This window comes from Elephas maximus, chromosome 25 (genome assembly GCF_024166365.1).
Source record: "Elephas maximus indicus isolate mEleMax1 chromosome 25, mEleMax1 primary haplotype, whole genome shotgun sequence".
Lineage (NCBI taxonomy): Eukaryota > Metazoa > Chordata > Mammalia > Proboscidea > Elephantidae > Elephas > Elephas maximus.
In genome coordinates this window covers 37,765,185-37,786,970 of record NC_064843.1, presented here as the reverse complement: position 1 = coordinate 37,786,970, position 21,786 = coordinate 37,765,185, and the positions used below count along the sequence as shown (strand labels likewise).

Genomic DNA, 21,786 nt, shown 5'->3' with positions numbered 1-21,786 from the left:
TTTCTTATTAACTGATTCAGTCTTTACAGCAGCCCTGTGAGGTAGGAACTATTATTAGCTTCCTTCTTAGAAATAAAAACAGGGCCTCAGAGACCTTAAGCTCTTGGTTGGAGGTCACACAGCAAAAGTTTGAGCCCCAGCAGGAGTTCTCTCACTTGGTATGGGGGGAGGTACATCACAGGCCAACTCCCAAATCCTTGAAGGCTTCCTGGAGGAGGAGGCATTTGGGCATGGGCTGGAAGACTTGGGTCTGCAAAGGCTGAAAGAGAGCATTCCAGGCAGAGGGAGCAGCAATGAGCAAAGGTGTGGAGGCGGGGAGACCCTGCTTCTGGGACTGCTCATCTCAGAGGGCTGGGACCACTGGGACACACAGAGCCGGGACTCAGGCGCTGTCAGCTATGGGTCTCCAGAGGCAGGAGCCCCGTGGATGGGGGAACTGAGGTGGGGAGTTGCTCTGCAGTCCATCTCCCCAGGCTGTGGCCCCCAGGGGCGCGGGTTGGGCGCTCCCACGCCGAGACGAGGCAGGACGTTCCCACGCGGCGGCGTCCCTGGGGAAAGCTGTGGGGCGGGCCCAAGGGCTGGCGCTGCGCTCAGGTCCCTCCGCAGCCCTTTCTCCGTTACTCGCTCCGAAGACTGAGGTTGCTGGCCGCTGGCGCCAAGGCTGTGAGGTGAGTGAGTGGGGGGGTGAGAGAGCCCCAGCTGTCCAGCCCCGACGGGTGGAGACCTCGACTTGGACCCCGGCCTCCGCCACCTCATCAGGCCCCTGTGGTCACTGCCCTGGGAGAGGGGCTTCTGGTAGGTCAGAGTTAGGGACTCCTTGGGGTTATCCTCTGTCCGCATATGGGGTCCTGTCTCTTTCCCCAAATGTAGATTATTCCTCCTCCTCCCCAGATGTGGGGCGCCCCTCCCACTCTCTGGTTATTGGGCGTCCCTCTCTCTCCCCAGATGTGGGGGCCCCTCTCTCTTCTAGAAGTGAGATGCCCCATTCCTCTCCCCAGATGTGCGCTTCTTTCCCTCTTCCCAACCCGGTTTGGTCCCCGCTGCACCCCCCCCCCCCATGCTGGCCCCTTCGTCTTCCCTGGGGGCTAGGGGGGCTGGGCTCAGCCTGTCCTCCTCCCGCACCAGATCCAGCTAAGCAGGCTCTCCAGCACGTAGGCAGCCAATTAGAGGTGGGAACCAGACCTTCTGGGCAGAGACCTGGCAGATGGCCTTGCTGGGAAGGGAGGTGGATCCAGGACTTCCCCCTTGCTACACCGACTCTGGCCCAGTTTCTTCTGGGGGCAGGCAACTGATGGGGGCCTGCAGCCTAGGCTGGGCTGGGGCTGGAACCAGAACCCAGGCCCCCAGCCCCAAACTCTCAGTCCCTGCCCCAAGAATTGGGCCTCCTCCCACTTTTCAGATGGTGAACTGAGGTCCCAGGAGGGGGCTCTGAATGGCTAGAACACCCATCTCCTCACATGGGAATATCAGAGAAAATTACAAAGATCAGGGACATGAGGGTGACCTTGAAATTCTTGGACACTTCTGCACACACACACCTGGGAAAGAAGGTTTCACAGTTTGGGCCCTGAGTCGTGGGGGGCAGAGAGCCCTGGGGGCAGAACTCATTCACATTCATGACCCAGATGCTGTCCAGAGCCACCTGGAGCCTGGTGCTGAGACAAGGAGGACTTGGAACGCGAGGGATACACAGCCCAGGAGGCACTGGTAAGACCCAGGCCCCTCCCACCGGAACTCCAGGGGCAGGGCACATGGGTCCTGTCTGCATGCTGCCCCTTCCATGCCACCCAGTGACTGCCCCCAAACCCTTCCCACAATCCCATTCCTTGGACCAAAGCCAAGTTCCTCCAGAAAATGGAGCCTGCAGGGTAAGCAGACAACAACCCCTCCATTCAAGCTTCCTCAGGGCCTGACCCTCAAATCTCAGGCCCCCAAGGCCCTTGTGTCCTGAGGTGGAGGGAGTTGACAGAACCTTGGACCCTGAATCCTCCTTTCCAAACCATGATGTCAGTGCTCCTCAGAAGAAAGAGGCCTAAAGCAGGAGAGGCTTTAGCCAGATAGTAGGAGGGCCTCACTGACTCTCAAGGGAATAATAATAATGATAACACTTACTGAGCCTTTGCTATGTGCCTCATTTCTGATTAACATACTTAAATGTCACAACAACCCTGTGAGGTGGGTGCTGTACCCTTATCTCCGTTTCTCAGATGGACAAACTGAGGCCCAGAGAGCTAGATATGAAAACAGCTAGGACTCCTTGCCCAAGATAGTTCCAATGCCACCTGACAAGGCTCTTTATGGGCATCTCTGATGTGGATAAACAGGGAAACCTTTATTGAGACCACCCCCCACCCTAGTGCCCGGCCTTGTTCCAGGTACCCTGAAGACGCATAGGGAGCCGTTGGGGGCTTAGCCCTGGCCCTGCCCCTTCCAGTTCTGTGAATTTCAGCAAGTCACTCAACTACTCAGTTTCTTGGTCAGTATAATGGGGTAACAGTCTCACCTGGAGTGATAGGGAGTAAAATGAATGAACACACCTGGAGGCCTTAGACTGCTTCCTGGCAGACAGTGAAGTGCTCAGTAAATGTGGCCCTCTTTAGGAATAGCATGGTTAGAGATAGGGTGTACCAGGAGCAGCCTGGACTCAGCTCCCTACCTTGTACCCACAGCCCAGGGTGAGGGGAAGATGCCCCCCTACACCAGCTACTACGCCGAGCGCTCCTACCCAATGCCAGATGAGCCCTTCTGCACAGAGCTCAGCACCGAGCAGCGGGCCCTGAAGGAGAAGGAGAAGGGCAGTTGGACCGAGCTGACCCATGCCGAGAAGGTGGCCTGTAAGTCTCAGGGCAGGCTTGGGTGGGGAAAATGGGGGTGTGCGTGTGTGTGAGAGAGAGATTGTGTGCATGTGTGTGACAGTGTGTGTGTATGAGAGAGAACGAGAGAGATTGTATGTGTGAGAGTGTGTGTGTGTGTGTGAGAGACTGTGTGGATGTGTGTGAGTGTGTGTGAGAGACAGAGATTGTGTGTATGTGTGAGTGTGTGTGAGAGATTGTGTGTGTGTGTGAGACAGATTGTGTGTGAGAGTGTGTGTGTGAGAGAGAGATTGTGTGCATGTGTGTGAGTGTGTGTGCGTGCGAGAGACAGATTGTATGTGTGAGAGAGTGTGTATGTGTGAGATTGTGTGCATGTGTGTGAGAGAGAACGAGATTGTGTGTGTGTGAGATTTTGCACGTGTGTGTGTGAGATTGTGTGCATGTGTGTGAGAGTGTGTGTGTGCGTGTGTGTGAGATAATGAGAGATATTGTGTGTATGTGCGAGAGAGTGTGTGTGTGTGTGTTTCAGTCAGACAGAAGGGCCTGTCAGGGGGCAGTGGAGCAGGGAGAGGCCCCCAGCATAGTCACGAACCCCAATCCCCTGAATGCACATCAGAAGGGTGAAGTTAATTCATTTATTCATTCATTCATACAACACCATTCAGAAGCTCCTACATCTGCATGGCTGGGAGATCCTGGGGACACAGGTGAATCACCCAATGGTTCCTGCGCTCAGGGTGCTCCCAGCCCAGCGGGAGAAACCAACACAGACCCCATAACTGGAATACAGGATAGGTAGTTAGGTTGAGGTATGTTCAAAGGGTTGCGAAGACCGGAGGAGAGAGCGATGGAGTCCTGACGGGCCTCCCAGAGGTGGGCATGTTCCAGCTAGCTTTGAAGGGTGAGGAGGAGGGCACCGCCAGGCAGTAGGAACAGCATGGGGGAGGGCATGGGGCAGGAGAGTGTGGTGAGTTGTGGGCATCGCTTAGTGGTGTAGGGGCACTTTAACAGAGGGAGGCAGGTGAGGTGGGGGGGGCAGGGACCTGATCCTGAAGCCCTGCCCACCAGAAGTGTCCCTGGGACGACTGTTTGATATCTGAAGCCATGGAGAGATGCTCGTGATTCTCTCATCCATTCATTCAGCAACTTACTGAGTCCCTACTTCAATGCCAGGCACTGGGAGCACGGCTGTGAGGAAGCCAGGCTTGTCCTTGACCTCCTGAGCTCACGCTCCCAGCCCTCTCTCCCTTGGGTCTTTTCCTTCCTCTCAGCTCTCTCTCTCTGGCATCTTTGTCTCTTTCTCTCCATCCACTTCAGAAATGGACCCTACCTGCCTTTTTTTTTTTTTTTTTTTCATTGCAGTGCCACACACAAAGCAAGGTGGGATTAAGCACAACCGCTAATATTTCCTGCATGTTTACCATGCAGCAGGCACTGCTATGGAGGTGGGCACTCTCACTGGCCCCATTTTACAGTTGAGGAAACCGAGGCTCAGAGAGGAGAAGTCACTTGTGGATGGTAGCACAGCTAGAGTGGTGGAGGCAGGATTTGAACCCACACAGCCTGGCACCAGGAGTTCCACCTTTAGATACTACACCACATGCTAGACTGAAGACTGGGTGCGCTGCTTGGTGAGTTATAGTGGCACCTCAGAGCTCAGCAAACAACTTACTTTGACCACTGGACGTGGCGGGATTTCAGCCTTTGACCCCATCCACTGCTGGCTGGGCTTCCTCACTGTTCGCCACCCCACCCGAAATGTTCCTGTCTCTCTGCTCACACCCACAGCTCCTGCCTTCTGTGGAAATTCATACTCCTTCCTTCTGCTGATTGATCTCATGGTCTCACACTGAACCACCCACTAGGGCGTCTTGCTCAAACTAAAGACTGTTCCTCTCCCCAAGGAATTCTGCTGCCAGCTTTGATTTTTTCCTCATTTATTTTCATTTTTACTTATGCACTGAGAAAGGGTTATACATGTAGGTGACACTTTAAAAGGAAAGAGGGAAAAGTCAGTTTCCCTGCCACCTAGTCCCCTGTGACTAGGCTCCTGTATATTTTTCCAGAAAGCCTAGTGCGTACGTGCCTGTAGGAGTAGCACCTTACCTTCATTCCATTGCAGGAGCCCCCTCACCCTCTCTCTTGTACTTTGTTATCTCATTTGACAATACTCGTGGTCTAAAACGAAGATGGCACCACTGGGCAGCTGTGCCAGGCCTGCACTGCCCTCCTCCAGACAGCTTCTTACGTGAGAAAACTTGACCTTATTTCCTTAAGCCTCGATTTGTTGGGTTTGAACCCAGGTGGTTTGAGAAGGCGCCCTCTGTCTACTGGATGGGTGGAGGGACAGTAGGCAGGAGGATCAGTGAGGTGGCTGGTCCAGGCCAGAGGTAGTGGAGGCAATAACCAAGGGAGTGAGGAAGTGGGGCTGTTGTTTTAAAGTAATAATGATAATAATATCAGCCACTATTTATCTGGTGCTTATTAGGTGCCGGAAAACCTGGTGGCGTAGTGGTTGAGTGCTACGGCTGCTAACCAGGAGGTTGGCAGTTCAAATCCACCAGGCGCTCCTTGGAAACTCTATCAGGCAGTTCTACTCTGTCCTATAGGGTCAGTATGAGTCAGAATCGACTCCATGGCAGTGGGTTTGGTTTTTGATTATTAGGTGCCAGGAATTGTGCAAAGCACATGACCTGTCTAATCCCATTTCATCTTGTGTCAGTCGTAGGAGGTAAGTAGGCATTTGCCCATTTCACAGGTGAGGAAATTGAGGCCCAGACAGCTGAAGTGACTTGCCTAAGGGCTCGGAGTGCAGCAGTGGTAGAGCCAGTGCTCACTCCAGGGGCAGTGGACTCCAGAGCATATGAGATTAGGTAGGTGACTCAGGCAGGTGTGAGGAGCTCACGGCTGTGAGGCAGCCACATCACAGACATTTTGAGAGACTGGCTATTCTGTAGGAGCTCATTTGAAGGAGTGAATCTCTGACAAATGGGGCTATCCAGGCAGACTTCCTGGAGGAGGTGGAGCTGGGGCCAGGCTTTAAAGATTAGGACAAATGGGGAGGGTGGCAGGGCCAGGGAGTGTCCTCCAGAAAAATAGTTCCAAGGCAAAAAAAAAAAAAAAAAATGAAACCACTGCTGTCGAGTTGATTGCAACTCATAGTGACCCTATAGCACAGGTATTTTTATGGAAGCAGACTACCACCTCTTTCTGCTGCAGAGCGGCTGGCAAGTTCGAACCACCGATCTTTCTGTTAGCAGCCGAGCACTTAACCACTGCACCACCAGGGCTCCTTGTTCCAAGGCCACAGCCTCTGAATTGGCATAGCTTAATGTTGGGACCCCTGGGTCTGACATTCAAGGCCCTTCAGGTTCTGCCGCCTCTGCCCAGCAACTCCAGGTTCTTTGCTGCTCTCCAAACAGGCACTGCACTTGCCACACCCTCCCCACACCTTTGCTCAGGAGTGCCTTCCCACCTTCATCCCCACCCCCCTTCCCTGAAAAGACTCCCCCACACTCCAGCTTCACTGTTTTCCATCCTCTTCCTTGAATGCGCCACATGCTTTCCCGCCTCTGGACCGTTACACTAGCAGTTCCCTCAGCCCGGAGTGCCGGTTGCCCTGAAGTCAACCTCTTTGAGGGCAGTGGCCCTCCTTGATTTCTCTAGGAATCTTCAGCTGGGCATTTGTTCATTCATTCATTCTAGAAATATTGATTAGGAGCACCAAACACTGGTCTAGGTCCTGGCACTGTAACAGTAAACAGTCGTTGTCCCCCTGAAGCTTATAATTGGGTAGGAAAGATAAGCAGTAGATAAGAAAGCAGATGAATGAAAACAGTCAAACATGAGGGACATGATGGTCAGGAAGACAGAGTTCTAATGAAAGTTTGAGTCAAATAAAAGCAGTCTTATCACTTCCTGGCCTAAAACTCACCCTCCCCAGTTCACTTAGAATGAAATCAGAACTCGTCACCTGTGAGGTCTGGCTCCGCCGAGCCCTCACCTGCTGCATCATCCCTTTTGCTCACTCCACTCCAGCCACACTGACCTTCATGCCATCGTTTCCTAGCCCATTCCTGCCTCAGGCCCTTTGCACTTGCTCTTCCTTCCTCTGCCTGAGTCAAATCCCGCTTTGATACCTTAGGCCTCAGCTCCAATGTCACCTTCTCTGAGAGCCCTTCTCTGACCATCCTAATCTGAGCAGCCCCTACCCACAGTCTATCTAAGTGTTTGTCATCTATCCCCCTTTCCGAGCTGTGGGTGTCACAGGGCAGGAGTTTTCATCTGGCTCCTTCATTACTGCATCCTATGCTCCTGGCCATGCTTTGCATACAGTAGATGCCCCGTGAGAATTTGTTGAATGAACTGCATCTGCTGTGGGGAGGGTGAAGCTGGGGATCCCTGGGCCAGAGTTGGCCCATGGTCCCTGGGGCAGATGCACCTGACGCCCCTTCCTCCACCCCTGCCTCAGTGTACCGGCTCCAATTTCATGAGAGTTTCGCAGAGATGAACCGTCGCTCCAACGAGTGGAAGACAGTGATGGGAGGTGTCTTCTTCTGCTTTGGAATCACAGCTCTGCTGATTTGGTGGCAGCGGGTCTATGGTGAGTGGGTGATGCCTCGCCTGGCTGCAGGCCTGGGCTATGTCCCTGTGGCCGCAGCCACCAGCCAAGCTCTTAGGGAATCATGCTGGCACCCACTGGACCTCACCCCTTTCAAGAACCAGAAGAAACAATCTCAGCCTGGACTCTACCGTGAGCAGGAGCAAACTCAGTAGTTACAACTACAGCAGTCGACATGCATTGGATGGTTATTATCTGTCAGACATTGTGCCAATTGCTTTACAAATAATGTCACACTGGATCCCCACAACCCTAGTGGATAGGACCTGTTTTTGACAGTTAAGGAAACCAAGGCTCAGAGAGGTGAGGTGACTTGCTTAAGGGCACACAGCAAAAGAGTGGTAGAGCTGGGCTTTGGATTCAGGCAGACTTCAAATCAGCACTCCTATTACCATTGGGCCACAGAGGTAGGTGAGGAGACTGAGGCTCAGAGAGGGGAAGGAGCTTGGCCCAGTTCCCACAGCAAAGGTGGAACTGGGGTCAGAACCCAGGGGTTGCTGGAGTGATTGCTTTAGGAAGGAGTCTGGTGGGTGAAAGCAGGGTGGAGGGAGCCCCTCAGAGCAGGTGCTGTGTCTGGAGACCCAGGCTCTGGGGCAGGGCAGGCCTGGCAGGGCTCTGAGCCACTCCTGTCCCCCCCTGCACCTGCTCTCCACAGTGTTCCCGGAGAAACCCATCACCCTGACAGATGAGTGGAAGGCCAAGCAGCTCCAGCGCATCCTGGATATGAAAGGCAACCCTGTGCAAGGCCTGGCCTCCCGATGGGACTACGACAAGAAGGAGTGGAAGAAGTGACACTGCACTCTAGCCTGCTGTCCCTGCAGTCCCTCCTCTGATGGCCCTGCCTCTGGCAGCCTCTCCCCTACCCTTCACCTCAATAAAGCTGGGCCTGTTTGCTTCTGCTTGTAATCTCCACTTCCGTCTTTACAGAGGTTCCTGGGTGACACAGACGGCTTGCACTAAGCTACTAACCAAAAGATTGGTGGTTCAAATACACCCAGCAGCACTGCAGAAGAAAGGCCTGGTGGTCTTCTGTAAGATTACAGCCTTTGAGTTGGACTTGACTTGATGGCAGTGGGTTTGGTTTTGTTTTTTCAGTCTTTACCTGGCACCTAAATTAGGTGGCAGAGTAGGTGAGGGGCAAGAATAGAGCAATTTCCAGGCTCTCAGAGTCCAGCTAGTCAAGGAGGAGTGGGGGCTCAGGCTGAGCCTTAAAGGAGAGGTGGGATTAGGAAAGGCAGTTAGGAGAAGGGGAGACATTCCATGTGGAGGGAATAGCTTGAGCAAAGGCAAGGACATGCCTTCATTCAGTCACCTGACAGATCTTTACTGAGCACCTACTGTGTGCCAGATGCCAATCTAGGCATTGGGGATACAGGAGAAAACAAGACAGACTAAGTTCCTGGCCTCATGGAGGAGACATTCCAATGGAGGGGGAGAGAAACATAAACAAAGTGTAATATGTAGTATATTACGTGGTGATAAGTGAAAGAAGAAATAAAACAAAGCAGGGCACATGGAGTTAAAGTGAGAAGAAAGGGTGGTAGGTGAAGTCCTTTTAAAGGAGGTGACATTTGGGAAAAGGGTCAAATGAAATGAGGGAATGATTAGTTATTGTCTAAAAGTTTTCTGTCTTGCTAGGTTGCTCCTTTCCAAGTCCTTTGGCTAGAGAGAGCAGGCTTTGGTTGGAACTTTTTTTTGGTCTGTGCCCATTGGCTTTTCTGGTTTGCCATCTTCTTTGGCTCCAATTCTGGGATACAAGAGGCAAAAAGAAAACCTAGGTGTCTTAGGCTGGGTTCTCTAGAGAAGCAAAACAAGTAAAGCACATAAAATATATTTATAGAGAGGTTTATATCAAGGAAATGACTCACGTGGTTGTAGAGGTTGAAAAGTCCCAAGTCCGTGGGTCAGGCTGCAGGCTTCTCCTGACTCATGTAGCTGCAGGGGCTAGTGAACCCAAGATCAGCGTGTCAGATAGCAGGCCTCTTGCTCACAGGCTACAAAGACTGACTAATCCCAAGACTGGCAGGCAAGGTAGCAGGTAAGCTGCTAACTCAAGTCCCAAGAGCCAGAGGTAAGATAAACAGGAGCCAGCCGCAGGATCCAGAGTGAGCAAAAGCCTGCCAGAAAGTCCACATATGTTAGATGCAGGTCACACCCCCAAATGATTAGCTACTCACAGCAGATCCTATCAATGACGTGATCACAGTATATCAGATCTCATCATGAAGGTGATTACATCATTATAACACTGCCAAACTTCATCATAACTGCCCATCACTGAGAATCCTGGCCCAGCCAAGTTGGCAAACAGCCTTAAAGATCACAGTTCATGTCCCTTGTCAGCTTGGTACCTGTACACATCTCCTTAAACCGTACGTAATCTTTGAAAAAAGATAAAGTCATACTTGTGCCTAACATGATACAATTAACCCATGTACAACTGAAAACTCACTAGCCCTGTTTACAATACAGCTTATATTTTATAAGCGAAGAAAACAAAAACATTTGATGCACATATACAAGGAAGAAATACTCATAACAATTACAGTCCTCGTTTCTGCAACTCGTCATGCGGCCATAACTGGTATTTAGAACTACCTTCTAATCCCCTGTTATCCTCCGAGATCCATCTGTTTTTTGCACAGGCCACATAGGCAAGTTGAATGAGGACATGGTGGGAATCACCACCCCTGCATCCATCAAGTCCTTGATGGTGGCAGTAATCTCTGCAATCTCTCCAGGAATTTGGTATTGCTTTTGGTTTACTATTTTTCTAGGTAGGGGCAATTCTAATGATTTGATTTGGCTTTTTCTACCATAATAGACCTTACTCCACTTGTCAGGGATCCAGTGCGGGCGTTCCGCCAGTTGCTGAGTATATCTATTTCAATTATGCATTCTGGAACTGGGGAAATTACTATAGGATGGGTTCGGGGACCCAGTGGACCTACTGTGAGATGGACATGAGCTAAGACTCCATTAATAACCTGACCTCCATATGTCCCCACTCTGACTGGTGGGCCACAGTGACATTTTGGGCCTCCTGGAATTAGTGTCAGTTCAGAGCCACACCCCACCAAACCCACTGCCATCGAGTCGATTCCGACTCATAGTGACCCTATAGGGCAGACTAGAACTGTCCCCATAGGGTTTCCAAGGAGTGCCTGGCGGATTTGAACTGCCGACCTCTTGGTTAGAAGCTGTAGCACTTAACCACTATGCCACCAGGGCTTCCAGCTCAGAGCCAGTATCCAGTAATCCCCGGAAAGTCATAATTTCCTTTTCCCCAATCAACAGTCACTGTCATAAAAGGTGGTAGATCCCTTTGGAGAAGGCTGGGAGAAAGATTAACAGCATAAATTTCTGGCAGTGGAGTGCAGTCCTTCCTCAAGGGGACCCAGGCTCCCGGTCATTCAAGGGCTGTGGATCTGTAAACTAGCTCAAGTCTGGGAATTGATTGAGAGGCCGTGACTCTCTATTCTGGCGGTTCTAGTTAGACCTCTGTTCACTTGACCTAAAAGTCTTCCCCTTGTAAAGATCAAGTAAATATTTAGTAGATTTCCTATCCACTTCACTCCTAGAGACCCCGTGACTAAGTAGCCAACACCATAAGTCCATAGGAGTCAGACTATTCTGATCACCGCTTTGATTCTGCTGTCCATTATAGTAACCACGCCTACCTTGTCTTTGTTGATTGAGTGCCACCACTTGGCCCCTACTACCACAGGGTCCAATCAGCCCCATTGTAGTTAGGTGTCTAATTCAGTTAGGGCAGTTCCCACTGTCAAATCTTCAGGGATGCTGGGGCTCCCTTCAAAAATCTGTTCTTCACTGTTGTGGTAAAAGGTATGTCCTCTGGGCACTCCATGTGTGGGTCTGTGGGTCTAACCTGACAAATCCATTCTGACATGCCAATTTTCCTAAACCTATGGATACCTTCTTCTATAGTATACCAAGGCAGGTCTGGTACTTCAACTTGATTTAATGTAGGCTACCACATTTTTTTTTTTTTACCACATAATCCATGCTTCAGTGACCCAACTAAATAAACTATTAGATCCTTTCCTAACCTCTCAAGCTGAAACACTGAATGAATAATCTGTGCTTAGTGGACCCATATCAATAAACTCTGACTGATCCACCTTTATGTTCCTTGCACCATCATCCTACACCCTTAATAACCATTCCCACACATATTCCCCAGGTTTCCATTTGTACATATTAGAAAACTTAAGCAGTTCTTTCAGAGTGTAGTGTACCTCCTCCTGGGTCACACTTTGTACTTCACCTTTTGGGGATTGCTGGGACTTAAGTCTAGTTATAGGTCTAGAAGCCAAAATGGGTGGTGGGGATGTGTTTTGAGAACATTCAGCATTGTCTTGTAAGGCATCTGTCTCAGATGATGCCCCAGACAATGACTGAGACAAAGGTTCTTCAGACACAGCGGGGTAAATCTCATCAGATGGGGGTAGAGGGGCTAATGGTTTTACTGGGGAGGGTGATTTAGCAGACCAAGACAAAGTAATCTCTTTAGATGGGAGTGAGAGGGCTCGTTCTGTTGGCAGAAGCAATTCAATGGAATTTAGTGGCTCAGTGTCCCCAGCTTCCTGATTATCTGCTCACATGTCCCCATTCCAAGTTTCAGGGTCCCATTTCTTCCCAATCAATGCCCTCACTTTAACTTCAGACACCACTTGAGGTTAGGAATTCTGTTGGCATTGCAATTCAGCCACTCTTAGGATGAGACTCTGGGTTTGGTGTTCAGCAATATCAGCTCTGTTACTACAAGAAATAAGACTCTTTCAAGGCATAAGTTGAAACTTTTACGTTGTTTATGTGGCACTTGAGCTTTGACTCTGAAGCCCTGAGATCATCTCTTTCTTTCACCACTTTGTCAAGAGAAAATAGGACCAACCAACCAGCTTCCTTATACTTCTCATTATGAAAAAATTGTAGAAACTTATCACATATGAGATCACCCAGAGCCTTGCCTCTCACCAATACCTGATCTATTGGTGGTGATATTTTGTGTATTTGTATTGCCACTTCATGCCACAGATTTGCAGTGCCCTCTTTATTACTGGAAGCAGAGTCATCAACATCTTTAAGACTAACAACAATTGAGAACCAATGCAGAAAACTCATCTGTCATGGATTGAATTGTATCCCCCAAAAATATGTGTTAGCTTGGTTAGGCCATGATTCCTGGTATTGAGTGGTTGTGCTCCATTTTGTGATTTTCCTATGTGTTATAAATCATAATCTGTGCCTGTAATTAAAGAGGATTAGGGTGGGATATACCACCTTTGGTCAGGTCACGTCCCTGATCCAATGTAAAGGGAGTTTCCTTGGGGTGTGGTCTGTACCACCTTTTATCTTACAAGAGATAAAAGGAAAGGGTAGCAAACAGAGAGTGGGGGACCTCATACCACCAAGAAGGAGCACCGGGAGCAGAGCGCATCCTTTGGACTCAGGGTTCCTGTGCAGAGAAGCTCCTAGCCCCGGGGAAGATTGATGAGAAGGACCTTCCTCCAGAGCTGACAGAGAGAGAAAGCCTTCCCCTGAAGCTGACGCCCTGAATTTGGACTTCTAGGCTACAAGACTGTGAGAAAATAATTTTCTCTTTGTTAAGGCCGTTCGCTTCTGGTATTCCTGTTAAAGTAGCACTAGATGACTAAGACATCATCCTGATAAGTTTGTTTCTCTACAACTACTCTCGACAAATGTCTTAGGCTGGGTTCTCTAGAGAAGCAAAACAAGTAAAGTTATGTATTTTTAGAAAGATTTATATCAAGGAAATGGCTCATACAGTTGTAGAGGCTGGAAAGTGCCAAGTCCATGGGTGAGGCTGGAGGTTTCTCCTGACTCATGTAGCTGCAGGGCTGGTGAAGCCAAGATCGGCAGATCAGACAGCAGGCCTCTGGTCAGCAGGCAAGGTGGCAGGTAAGCTGCTAGCTCAAGTCCCAAGAACCAGAGTGAGGCTAACAGGAGCCAGCTGCAGGATCCAGAGCCAGTAAAAGCCCGCCAAAAAGTCCATGCATATGGGATGCAGGCCACACTCCCAAGGAAATTTCCTTTCAACTGATTAGCTACTCACGGCAGATCCCATCAATGATGTGATCCCATTATATTAGATCCTCATCACGGAGGTGATTTCATCATTATACAACTGCCAAACTACATCTTAACTGCCAAACCACTAAGAATCCTGGCCCAGCCAAGCTGACACACAACCTTAACGATCACACTAGGGGACTCACCACTGTGTCATTCCGTAGGTCCTGAGGTTCCTCACTAGGCTGCCTCTTTGCACCTTTCAGAATCTTATGCTTGTTTTATATATTATGTCCAGGGTTTTTAGTTGTCTCCTGGGAGAAATAAGGAAAAGTGTATCTATTCTATCTTCCTGGAGGCAGAAATCCACCGACTGATCTACCTCTTAAATCTCTTTTAATGTATAGTCTCCCTTACTTTCTCTTTCTCCCTTTCCCTGTCTCCTTGCATTTCATAGGTTGAAGAAATGGGGCCATTTGTCCTGAGGAGTATCCCCCAGCCAGCATCTTGCTGATTGCATGTCGATGTGTCATTATGTCCCTCTGTTCCCTGTATTTTCTATAAATAGTGGTTAGATTTAGGGGCTTGATCAGACTTAGATTTGATTTTTTTGGCAAGAATATTTCATGGGTGGTACTGAGTTATTTTGCCAGGAGGCTCGCAATGCCTGGTTGTCTTCATGTGCATTAGCAGCCCTCGTTGGTCATTGTATAGACTCATTAACTTATTAAGAGTACAGGTGGCTTTCAAATATGCTACAAGATGCCAACTTCAATTAGAGTTTCCAAGATGAAATTTTAAAGGATGAGGTATTTTTTTTCATCTAGCAGATTGACGAAGACCAAAGAGTGTTAGCAGATGTCTTGCTAATACAGTTGTCAGCAAGAGTGCTAGAGACAGGCAGCTTCATGTGACACCGGTTTTGACTATCTAAAAAAAGTTTTTTTTTTTTGACTATCTAGCAAATAACAAGTGCATATACCCTTTGCACCAGCAATTCAACTTCTGGAAATTTCTCCTGTGGAAACATGTGCATGTGTGCAAAATGATGGATACATGAGGTTACTTATTGCAGAGTTGTTTGAATTAGCAAGAGTTGAAAACTGCCAAATTGCCCCCCCCGCAAGCAGAGTTTTCCAACTGGTGTGCTACAAACAGGTCAGAAGTTGTGGCAGATATGGTGGTGCCCTTGCCATGTCCCCTTGGCCCACCCTTGGAGGTCACCAGCAGCTTTGGTGGGCAGTGTTCCTTCAAGGGGACTGGCACCTATGTCCCTTTGGGCACATGTTTATGCTCAGACCAAGTCCAGGGCAGGCAGGAAGTGACAAATGCTGAGGGCTAACAACCCAGGAGCAGCCTTCACCCAATGAAGGCTGGGAGTTGGTGGATAAACACCTCAGCTTTCTTGCCCCTCAGTAATATAATTCTGAGGTGTTCTATGGGTCTTTCAAAGGATGCCCGGTGGGAGGAACCCCAGTGCCCACAATGGTAACCTCCTCATCATTGCTCCCTGTGTTGGCTCCCTGTCCCCTGCCTCACTTCCCCACTCCCCTAGGATCACTGCTGAAACCATGCACCTGAATCCTTGTCTTAGCTTTGCTTTTGGGGGAAACCCATACTAAGACATACTCAGAATTCGGGATAGCTGGAGTTCCCCAGACCAGTCCTATCAGGTCCTGGCCCAGGGTTCCTCAGAGGAGTGGGAGTGGGTGCAGGTGGTCTGACAGCACAGCCTGATCATATTTATATAGTACTTCGGTGCCAGACACCATTATAAAACACTACAAGCTTCAGGTCTGCATAGCCACCCCATGATGTATGTATGATTATCACCCTCATTTTACAGGTGAAGAAACTCAGGCACACACAGGAAGGCTGAAACACTAGTCCAAGGCCGCTGAGCTAATAAGTGGTGGGCCCAGGATTCTACCTCAGGCAGTCTGGCTGCAGAGTCCTGCTCCTAACCACTACATTATCCTGTCTCTTCTCTGGCCCTTGCTGAACATGGCCAAGGTTGGCCTCTTCCCTACAGTGGTCAGCTGCACAGCTCATCGGCCACCCATTCTGGGCAAGGTCGGTGGAGTCACTGACATTCGTTTACCAGGTGCCCAGGGAGCTTGGCATGCAGCACAGGTGACATTACTATGCCTTTTAGGGACAGGCTGCAGGGGAGGTCCTAGTCACATAAATGGTTTACAAAGTAGAGTCTGATCATTATTTTTATTTATTATTATTATTTTTACAATGCAACGGGACACGGAATAGCTGTGAGGTTTTTGGTTTTCTTACAGTGCAGTTGGAGCCATGCCTTCCTGATGTGTGGCTTGGTCATTTCCCATCCAGCAAAGTGTTTACAAACTATGTTTTCCGCTGGGCCACTATGGTATGTTCACCTTCTTTCCCATTTTATTTTCAAAAGATTTTTTTTTTCTTACTCTATGTTCATATTCTCCGTACCTTGGTGTTTTAATAACTTCTTTGAATTTTAAGATTGACTTGTTAAAACTTTGTAGTAGAGTCATTTGAATTTCATAAGAATTCACAAGGCTTCTGATAATGGAATTATTCAAGCTAATTATTCAAGTGCGAGCCTAATGAAAGGAGAAGGCTTAAATAATTTAGGAGAAATTAAATACGCCATATGCCCAGAATTCTAACATTAGTGCCTGGGTATTTATTAAAAATCAAGACATTTTATAAATTATATATGTTCATTTTCATTATTTTGTATATATTAAGAAAAAGTTCTTGTTATTATGGCAAAGATCATGATGATAGAAATATAAAAACGGAGTGCAGGCCATTTATGTAATGAATTTGATCATGATATACGTTGTTGACTTTTCTGCATAACTTGTTAATTTTTTTAATATCATACAAGCAACGCGCGCAATCAACTTCTTAAACTTTTACAGAATTCGGAGTATAAAAATGTACAAGTTGACTTGGCTTGCTAAACATTATTTTAAAATCATGAACAGGTGTTGAATATTACAAAATACTATTTTGATATTCATATGGCTGTTCTTTGTTAATTTTTCAATACAATAAATTACATCAAAAGGTTTCCTAATATTGAGTCAACCTTCTTTACCTGTAATAAGCCCTACTTTGTCATGATGCATTATTCTTTAATATGTTGTTAGATTCAACTTAATAATATTATATTTAGAACTTGGACATGTATGTTCATAAGTAATATTGGCTGTGAATTCCCCTTACTTTCTTTTCTTCATTTCTCCATCTCTCCCTCCCTCCCTTCCTTTGTGCTAAAGGGCCTTGCCTGGTGTTAATAAATGAATTATAATTGTCTCATAAAAATCAGTTTCAAAGCCTTATGTCTTTTACTGTGTTTTGGGATTCATCATTATTTTTAAATACCCCAAAAGAAAAAGTAGATTTGGATTAAAATCCACTTGCATTATTACAAGAAATGTCAACATTATGTTTGCCAACTAAAGCAAGGGAAGAGTTATTGGAATGCTTAAATATAATTTCAGTTTTAAGATTTGGAGTAGTTTAAAATTTTATTTTATCACCTATTTGATGTTATACACTTGTTCCTGTTGACCGCCAGGAATTTGAAGAGATCATCATTAATAAGCTTCAATCTGGGATTGTGTGAACCATTTCAGACATCAAACCTCATATTAACAAGCAGGAGGAGCAAGATCAAGTTTCTCCAGCAAGAATGTGAAAATATCTGGGTGTTTTAATCCAAGTTAATACTTCATATCTTCCTTAGTAGGTTGCATTTCATTTTTTCTTATCAGAATATAAAGAAATGGAATGACCGTATAGACAGTCCCAAACTCCTTCCAGCGTTCCCTCGGTGTGCGATTCCAATATTATAAGCGTGTTCCATGACATGTGAAAGGTTCAGAATCGCCGAGTGAGAGGCTCCGTTAGAATGCATGTGGTGCGGTACACAGGTCGCAGCAAGGCTGAGGCTCCCACGCGTGAGTCATTACGGACACTTCATGATGAGTACATGAGAACACGTTGCACTATTTAGTCTACTTTTGTATATTTGAAATTTCCTATAATAAAGTTTTCGAAAAATGAGGAAACTACTTAGGTATGAATATAGAAGTTTCTTGTAAGATACATCATTATTACAGTGAAAATACAAAACACGGTGTGTCTGCTACCATTTGTGTAAAAAGAAAAAACAAAAACCGAAGATCAAAATGTACTTATATCCGTGTTATCTGCCTGTGTGTGAAAAAACGTTTCTGGAAGGAGATCCAGAAGCTGGAGAGGGGACTTGAGTGGCCAGGGTTGGGAGTAGGAGCCAGGGGCGCATCGTGGGGGTGGGGGTGTGCATGGGAGGCGGTAGGCCACTCTGAGCTCCGGGAGAGCCATAGCAATCGCTGACTCCAGCACCCAAAATTTGGTAGCCTAGAGGTCCTCCTCGTGAGAAGGGCGAAAGATGGAGGATACCGCGGGGGTGTTGGCCAGGCGGGGGACTGAGGTCAAGGGCGCTTAACGCGAGGATAGCTTGGGGTGGGGGTGGCTTTCAGGTCGCATTCCCACACGGCCACCAGGGGGCAGTCAAGCCCGCTTCTGAAGCGGGCGAGACGGAGCGCCGGAGGCAGGGCCTGCTCCGCCCACCCTCCATCTCCCCATCCCCCCCCCAACCCCGCTGGAGTCCCAGCCCCTGGAATTTTTGACCGCTTTCCCAACCGCTGCTGGACCTCCAGCCACAGCCACAGGGAACTCCGCGAGTAGCACCAACTCCCTCCTGGTGGGGGGCCTGCCCGACAGCGGGGTCATCCCTACTCCTCCTCCCCCCTCCCCTCCCGCATGCAGTCCTCCCCCAAACTCTACTGGGTTATCTAGTTCAATCGTGACCACAGTCGTGTGTGATGGGGGCTGTTATATACCCATTTTATAGAGGGAAAAGCTGGGGCAAAGAGAAGTTAGTAACTTGCCCAATGTCACGACCAGGAGTGGTGACCCAGGATAGACACCTGGCCTGTTCACTCTCAGAAGCTGCACTTCGATCAAGCCATGGCTTCCTCACTTGTCGCCCAGTTTCTACTCTGCTCCCCCTCCAGAACCTTCTCTACAGAACAGCTAGAGGAAGCTTCGGGAGTTTCCATGAGGCAAATCACTCCCTCACTTAAAACATTTCTCTAGCTCTCCTGCTCTCAGGATCAAGTTCAGTCCCCTCACCCCACCAGCATCTCTGGCATGACCTTGACCCAGGAGCCCCTTTGCTCTCAGCCAGGGCTTTCACTGGTTCCTTTCAGCTCTAACCCCTGCTGAGAATTGCATTTCTATAGCAAGTTCCCAGGTGATGCTGATGCTGCTGGTTAGGAACCAATTCTGAGAGCCACTAGTAGAGAAGAGGCTCTCAAAATTTATTATACAGGAGAATCACTTGGTCTCGTTAAAATGTAGATTCTGATTCAGTGTATTATCTGGGGTGGAAATGCAAATTCTCAGCAGGGGTTTGAACTAGAATGAACCAGTTGGAAGCCCTGCTCTCAGCTCCAGACGCACCAGCTTTCTCTCCAGTCTGAAATTGCCTAGCTACCTCCTGCCTCAGATGCTTTGCATTCACTGCTCCTTGGCCAGGCAGACACTTCCTGGTTCTCCTGTCACTTCCTCCAGGGAACCCTCCCTGACTCAACTCCCGGACAAGCTCAGGTCCCCTATTAAATGCTGTCAGAGCACCATGAGCCTCCCGGGTAAAACTGGCTTCAAACTTGGGCTTCATTTTTGTAATTATAATGGCATCACTATTCCAAAACCCCGAGCCATCCTTTACTTCTTCTCTAGAGCCACCTGATCTACCAGCAAATCCTGCAAAGGGATCTGCTGATGGATATTATCTCCAATCTGACCCTGTAGGCTTACCTCCTTTCCCACTAAGACCTCCGTGTCTTGCCAGAGACTGGAACAGCTTCCTCATGGTCATCCCGTTTCCACCCTTGCTCCACAACTGCCAGAGTGGTCATTATATTTGTCTGTCTCCCCCGCTAGGGTGGAGGCTCCGAGGCTTGTTCGCTGCAGGATCCCCAGTGTATTGGGCTGTACTGTGCAGCGCAGGCCTCAGTAAGCATGCACTGAGCGGCTAATGGACCGTTTCTCCCACTAGAATGTCTGCTCCTGAGGGCAAGGACTGTGTGTGCCCTGTTCATACCCCAGCTGAAGTGCCCAGCACTGTGCCTGGCACACACAGATGCTCAATAAAAACCCTGTTAATTTACCAAACCAAACCCACTGCTGAGTCAATTCCAACTCATGGCGACCCTATGTGTTAGAGGGTAGAACTGAGCTCCACAGTGTTTTCTTGGCTGTAATTTTTATAGAAGCAGATCGACAGGCCTTTCTTCCACGGTGGTGCTGGGTGGGTTCAAACTGCCAACCTTTCAGTTAGCAGTCAAGCACAAACTGTTTGCACCACCCAGGGACCTTTGCCAATGTACAGAAGGAGAAATTCAGGCAGCGGGTAGGTAGGGGAAACAGTTGTTTAAGATCCTCCCGTGAGGGTGGCAGAGCCAATCCCAGGACCTGGCTCCCCTGTGGCTTCTCTGCCAGCCCAGCTGCTCCTCCTTCCCTGGAGTACACAAGAGCCCAGGCCCTCTGTTCAATGAGTCAACACAGTTTATTACTGCACTGCACTTTCACCTTCACACAGACTATTTCAAAGAGCTGGAACAAGTCGGGGTAGGGGATGGGGGGAGGGACAGGTGCCCCTCAGGAGTCAGGACCCCCAGTGGGCTTCCCTGGGCCAGAGTAGGGGAGGAAGCATCAGGCCGTCCAATCTCCAGGCACCAGCTCTCCACGTGCACACGCACAGCAAGCCAGCAGCTCCTCACACATAAATACAGACACGCTTAACAAAAATAGTATATCATCTTCACAAGGAATAAAAACTAGTCTCGAATCTGTACAGCAGAGAGCCTGGGGTGGCTGGGACCCCCAGGGATGAGACAGGCCATGGGTGGAGCAGAGGAGAGGGAGACCTGAAGGGCTCCTGGTTGGACGGCTCTGGCCTTGGCAGCCCGGCTGCCCAGGCTGAGTGTGGGTAGGGTGCAGATCTGCCTGGCCAGGTAGGACTGGGCCTTCCAGCCTTTCCACCCTGTGCAACAGGCTTTCCTCCTGTCCTTCCTGCCTGAGGTAGGGAAGACCCTGGGGTTCCCACAGCTGTTCCTGTAGCTCTTCTTCACCTCTGGGCAGATGCCCCTGAGCCCCTGGACCCCATGGGCACTGATTCAAGGCAAAGATGCCACAGGCTGATCTCCCTGTAGGAAGTGAGGCAGCTGAGGCCATAAACAGCTCTGGGGTACCTGTCTTGGGCCCAGTTGGTCCCTCAGTTATGGTCATGGGAGTCAGTGGAGAGGAAGGGACTGGGGGTGGTGCTAAACTGCAAAGCCACCCTTCCTTTGGCATGGGGTGCTTCCTGTAGTGACAGATCCCCATCCCGGGTGGGCCTGGCCTCTAGTCAGAGGCCTCTGTAGGACCCTGGATGTGAGTGGGGTCTTTGGCTAGGCCAGAGGTGGGGAGGAGGTCCTGGTCTTTGCCTCTCTGCAAGCAGCCTGAATCCCTAATTAGCCACAAGTGGCCCCTAGGTGGCTCTAGGAGATGGAGATGGAAGGAAGGGAAGCCCAGGTCCAGGAGGGAATGGGAAATGGTCAATTCTGAGGCCACAAACATCAAAACAAAGGCAATCTAGTCTCTCTTTCTGGGGAAGAGGTTCAGAAACTGTCCAGCTCCCTGGTAGACAGCCCTCTTGGGAGGCTAAGGGGTAAAGGTCCTACCAATCCCCAGCCACAACACCCCCACACACCTGCCAGCTTCCATAGAGAAGGTGTGGATTTTGAGGCCAGGAAACAGGTGTGGGGGAGGCTTGCTGTCACAGAAGCATGTAGATGCTAGAAAACTAATTGCAGGGGACCAGGTCTAAGCCCAGCCCTGTGGTGGGTAGGTGAGCAGGCATGGGCTGCATGTAGTGGTTCTCCTGGTGGCATGGTGATCACTGAACGGAGGGATGTGGCGGGGGCAGGGCTGGGGGTGGGATGGTGAGTGGGTGGTGTCTGATCATTTCCGACTGAAGAGGGAGCCCAGCAGAACCACACCAGCCACAGTCATGCCCGTCAGGAACCAGCGGTTGAAGCGCTCCTGGCCCTTCCGGCTCTCGGCCGCTGCATTGTTCCCATAGAGTTCCACGAAAGTGTCCTGCAGGGAGAGAAGGGAGGTGACATTTGAGTCCTCAGACAATAATGTGGGGGTAGGGGGAGAAATGGCACCACCTGCATGGAACAGCTTTCGTGATTTGAAAAACCG

General features: G+C 49.3%; 2 protein-coding genes across 6 annotated transcripts in view; one reads left to right on the top strand and one right to left on the bottom strand.

Annotated features, from left to right (window-relative positions):
* Positions 1 to 561: 561 nt before the first annotated feature.
* LOC126067682 (cytochrome c oxidase subunit 4 isoform 2, mitochondrial) lies at positions 562 to 8,366 on the top strand. Of its 2 annotated transcripts, none has more exons than XM_049869796.1 (5): positions 562 to 668; positions 1,626 to 1,707; positions 2,670 to 2,834; positions 7,285 to 7,416; positions 8,090 to 8,366. In XM_049869796.1, exons 2-5 carry the CDS (start codon positions 1,626 to 1,628, stop codon positions 8,224 to 8,226), a joined length of 516 nt encoding a protein of 171 aa, XP_049725753.1. In that variant the 5' UTR covers positions 562 to 668; the 3' UTR covers positions 8,227 to 8,366. The 2 variants fall into 2 exon arrangements, with proteins under 2 accessions (XP_049725753.1, XP_049725754.1); XM_049869797.1 differs by lacking the exon at positions 562 to 668 and adding an exon at positions 678 to 795.
* An 11,719-nt stretch (positions 8,367 to 20,085) lies between these two features.
* BCL2L1 (BCL2 like 1) overlaps positions 20,086 to 21,786 on the bottom strand; it is a 50,836-nt gene continuing 49,135 nt past the window's right edge. For all 4 annotated transcript variants that reach the window (XM_049869792.1, XM_049869794.1, XM_049869795.1 and 1 more), the window contains one exon: positions 20,086 to 21,678. In XM_049869792.1, coding sequence (XP_049725749.1) covers positions 21,541 to 21,678 — 138 coding nt within the window. In that variant the 3' untranslated portion in view covers positions 20,086 to 21,540. The remainder of the gene's footprint in view (positions 21,679 to 21,786) is intronic.

Bases quoted from the DNA above. Each gene is read 5' to 3' on its own strand.
- LOC126067682 (XM_049869796.1), top strand. From the start codon at position 1,626: ATGCTGTCCAGAGCCACCTGGAGCCTGGTGCTGAGACAAGGAGGACTT. The intron at 2,835-7,284 runs GTAAGTCTCAGG...CCCCTGCCTCAG, and splicing joins CCATGCCGAGAAGGTGGCCT to TGTACCGGCTCCAATTTCAT. The intron at 7,417-8,089 runs GTGAGTGGGTGA...TGCTCTCCACAG, and splicing joins TTGGTGGCAGCGGGTCTATG to TGTTCCCGGAGAAACCCATC.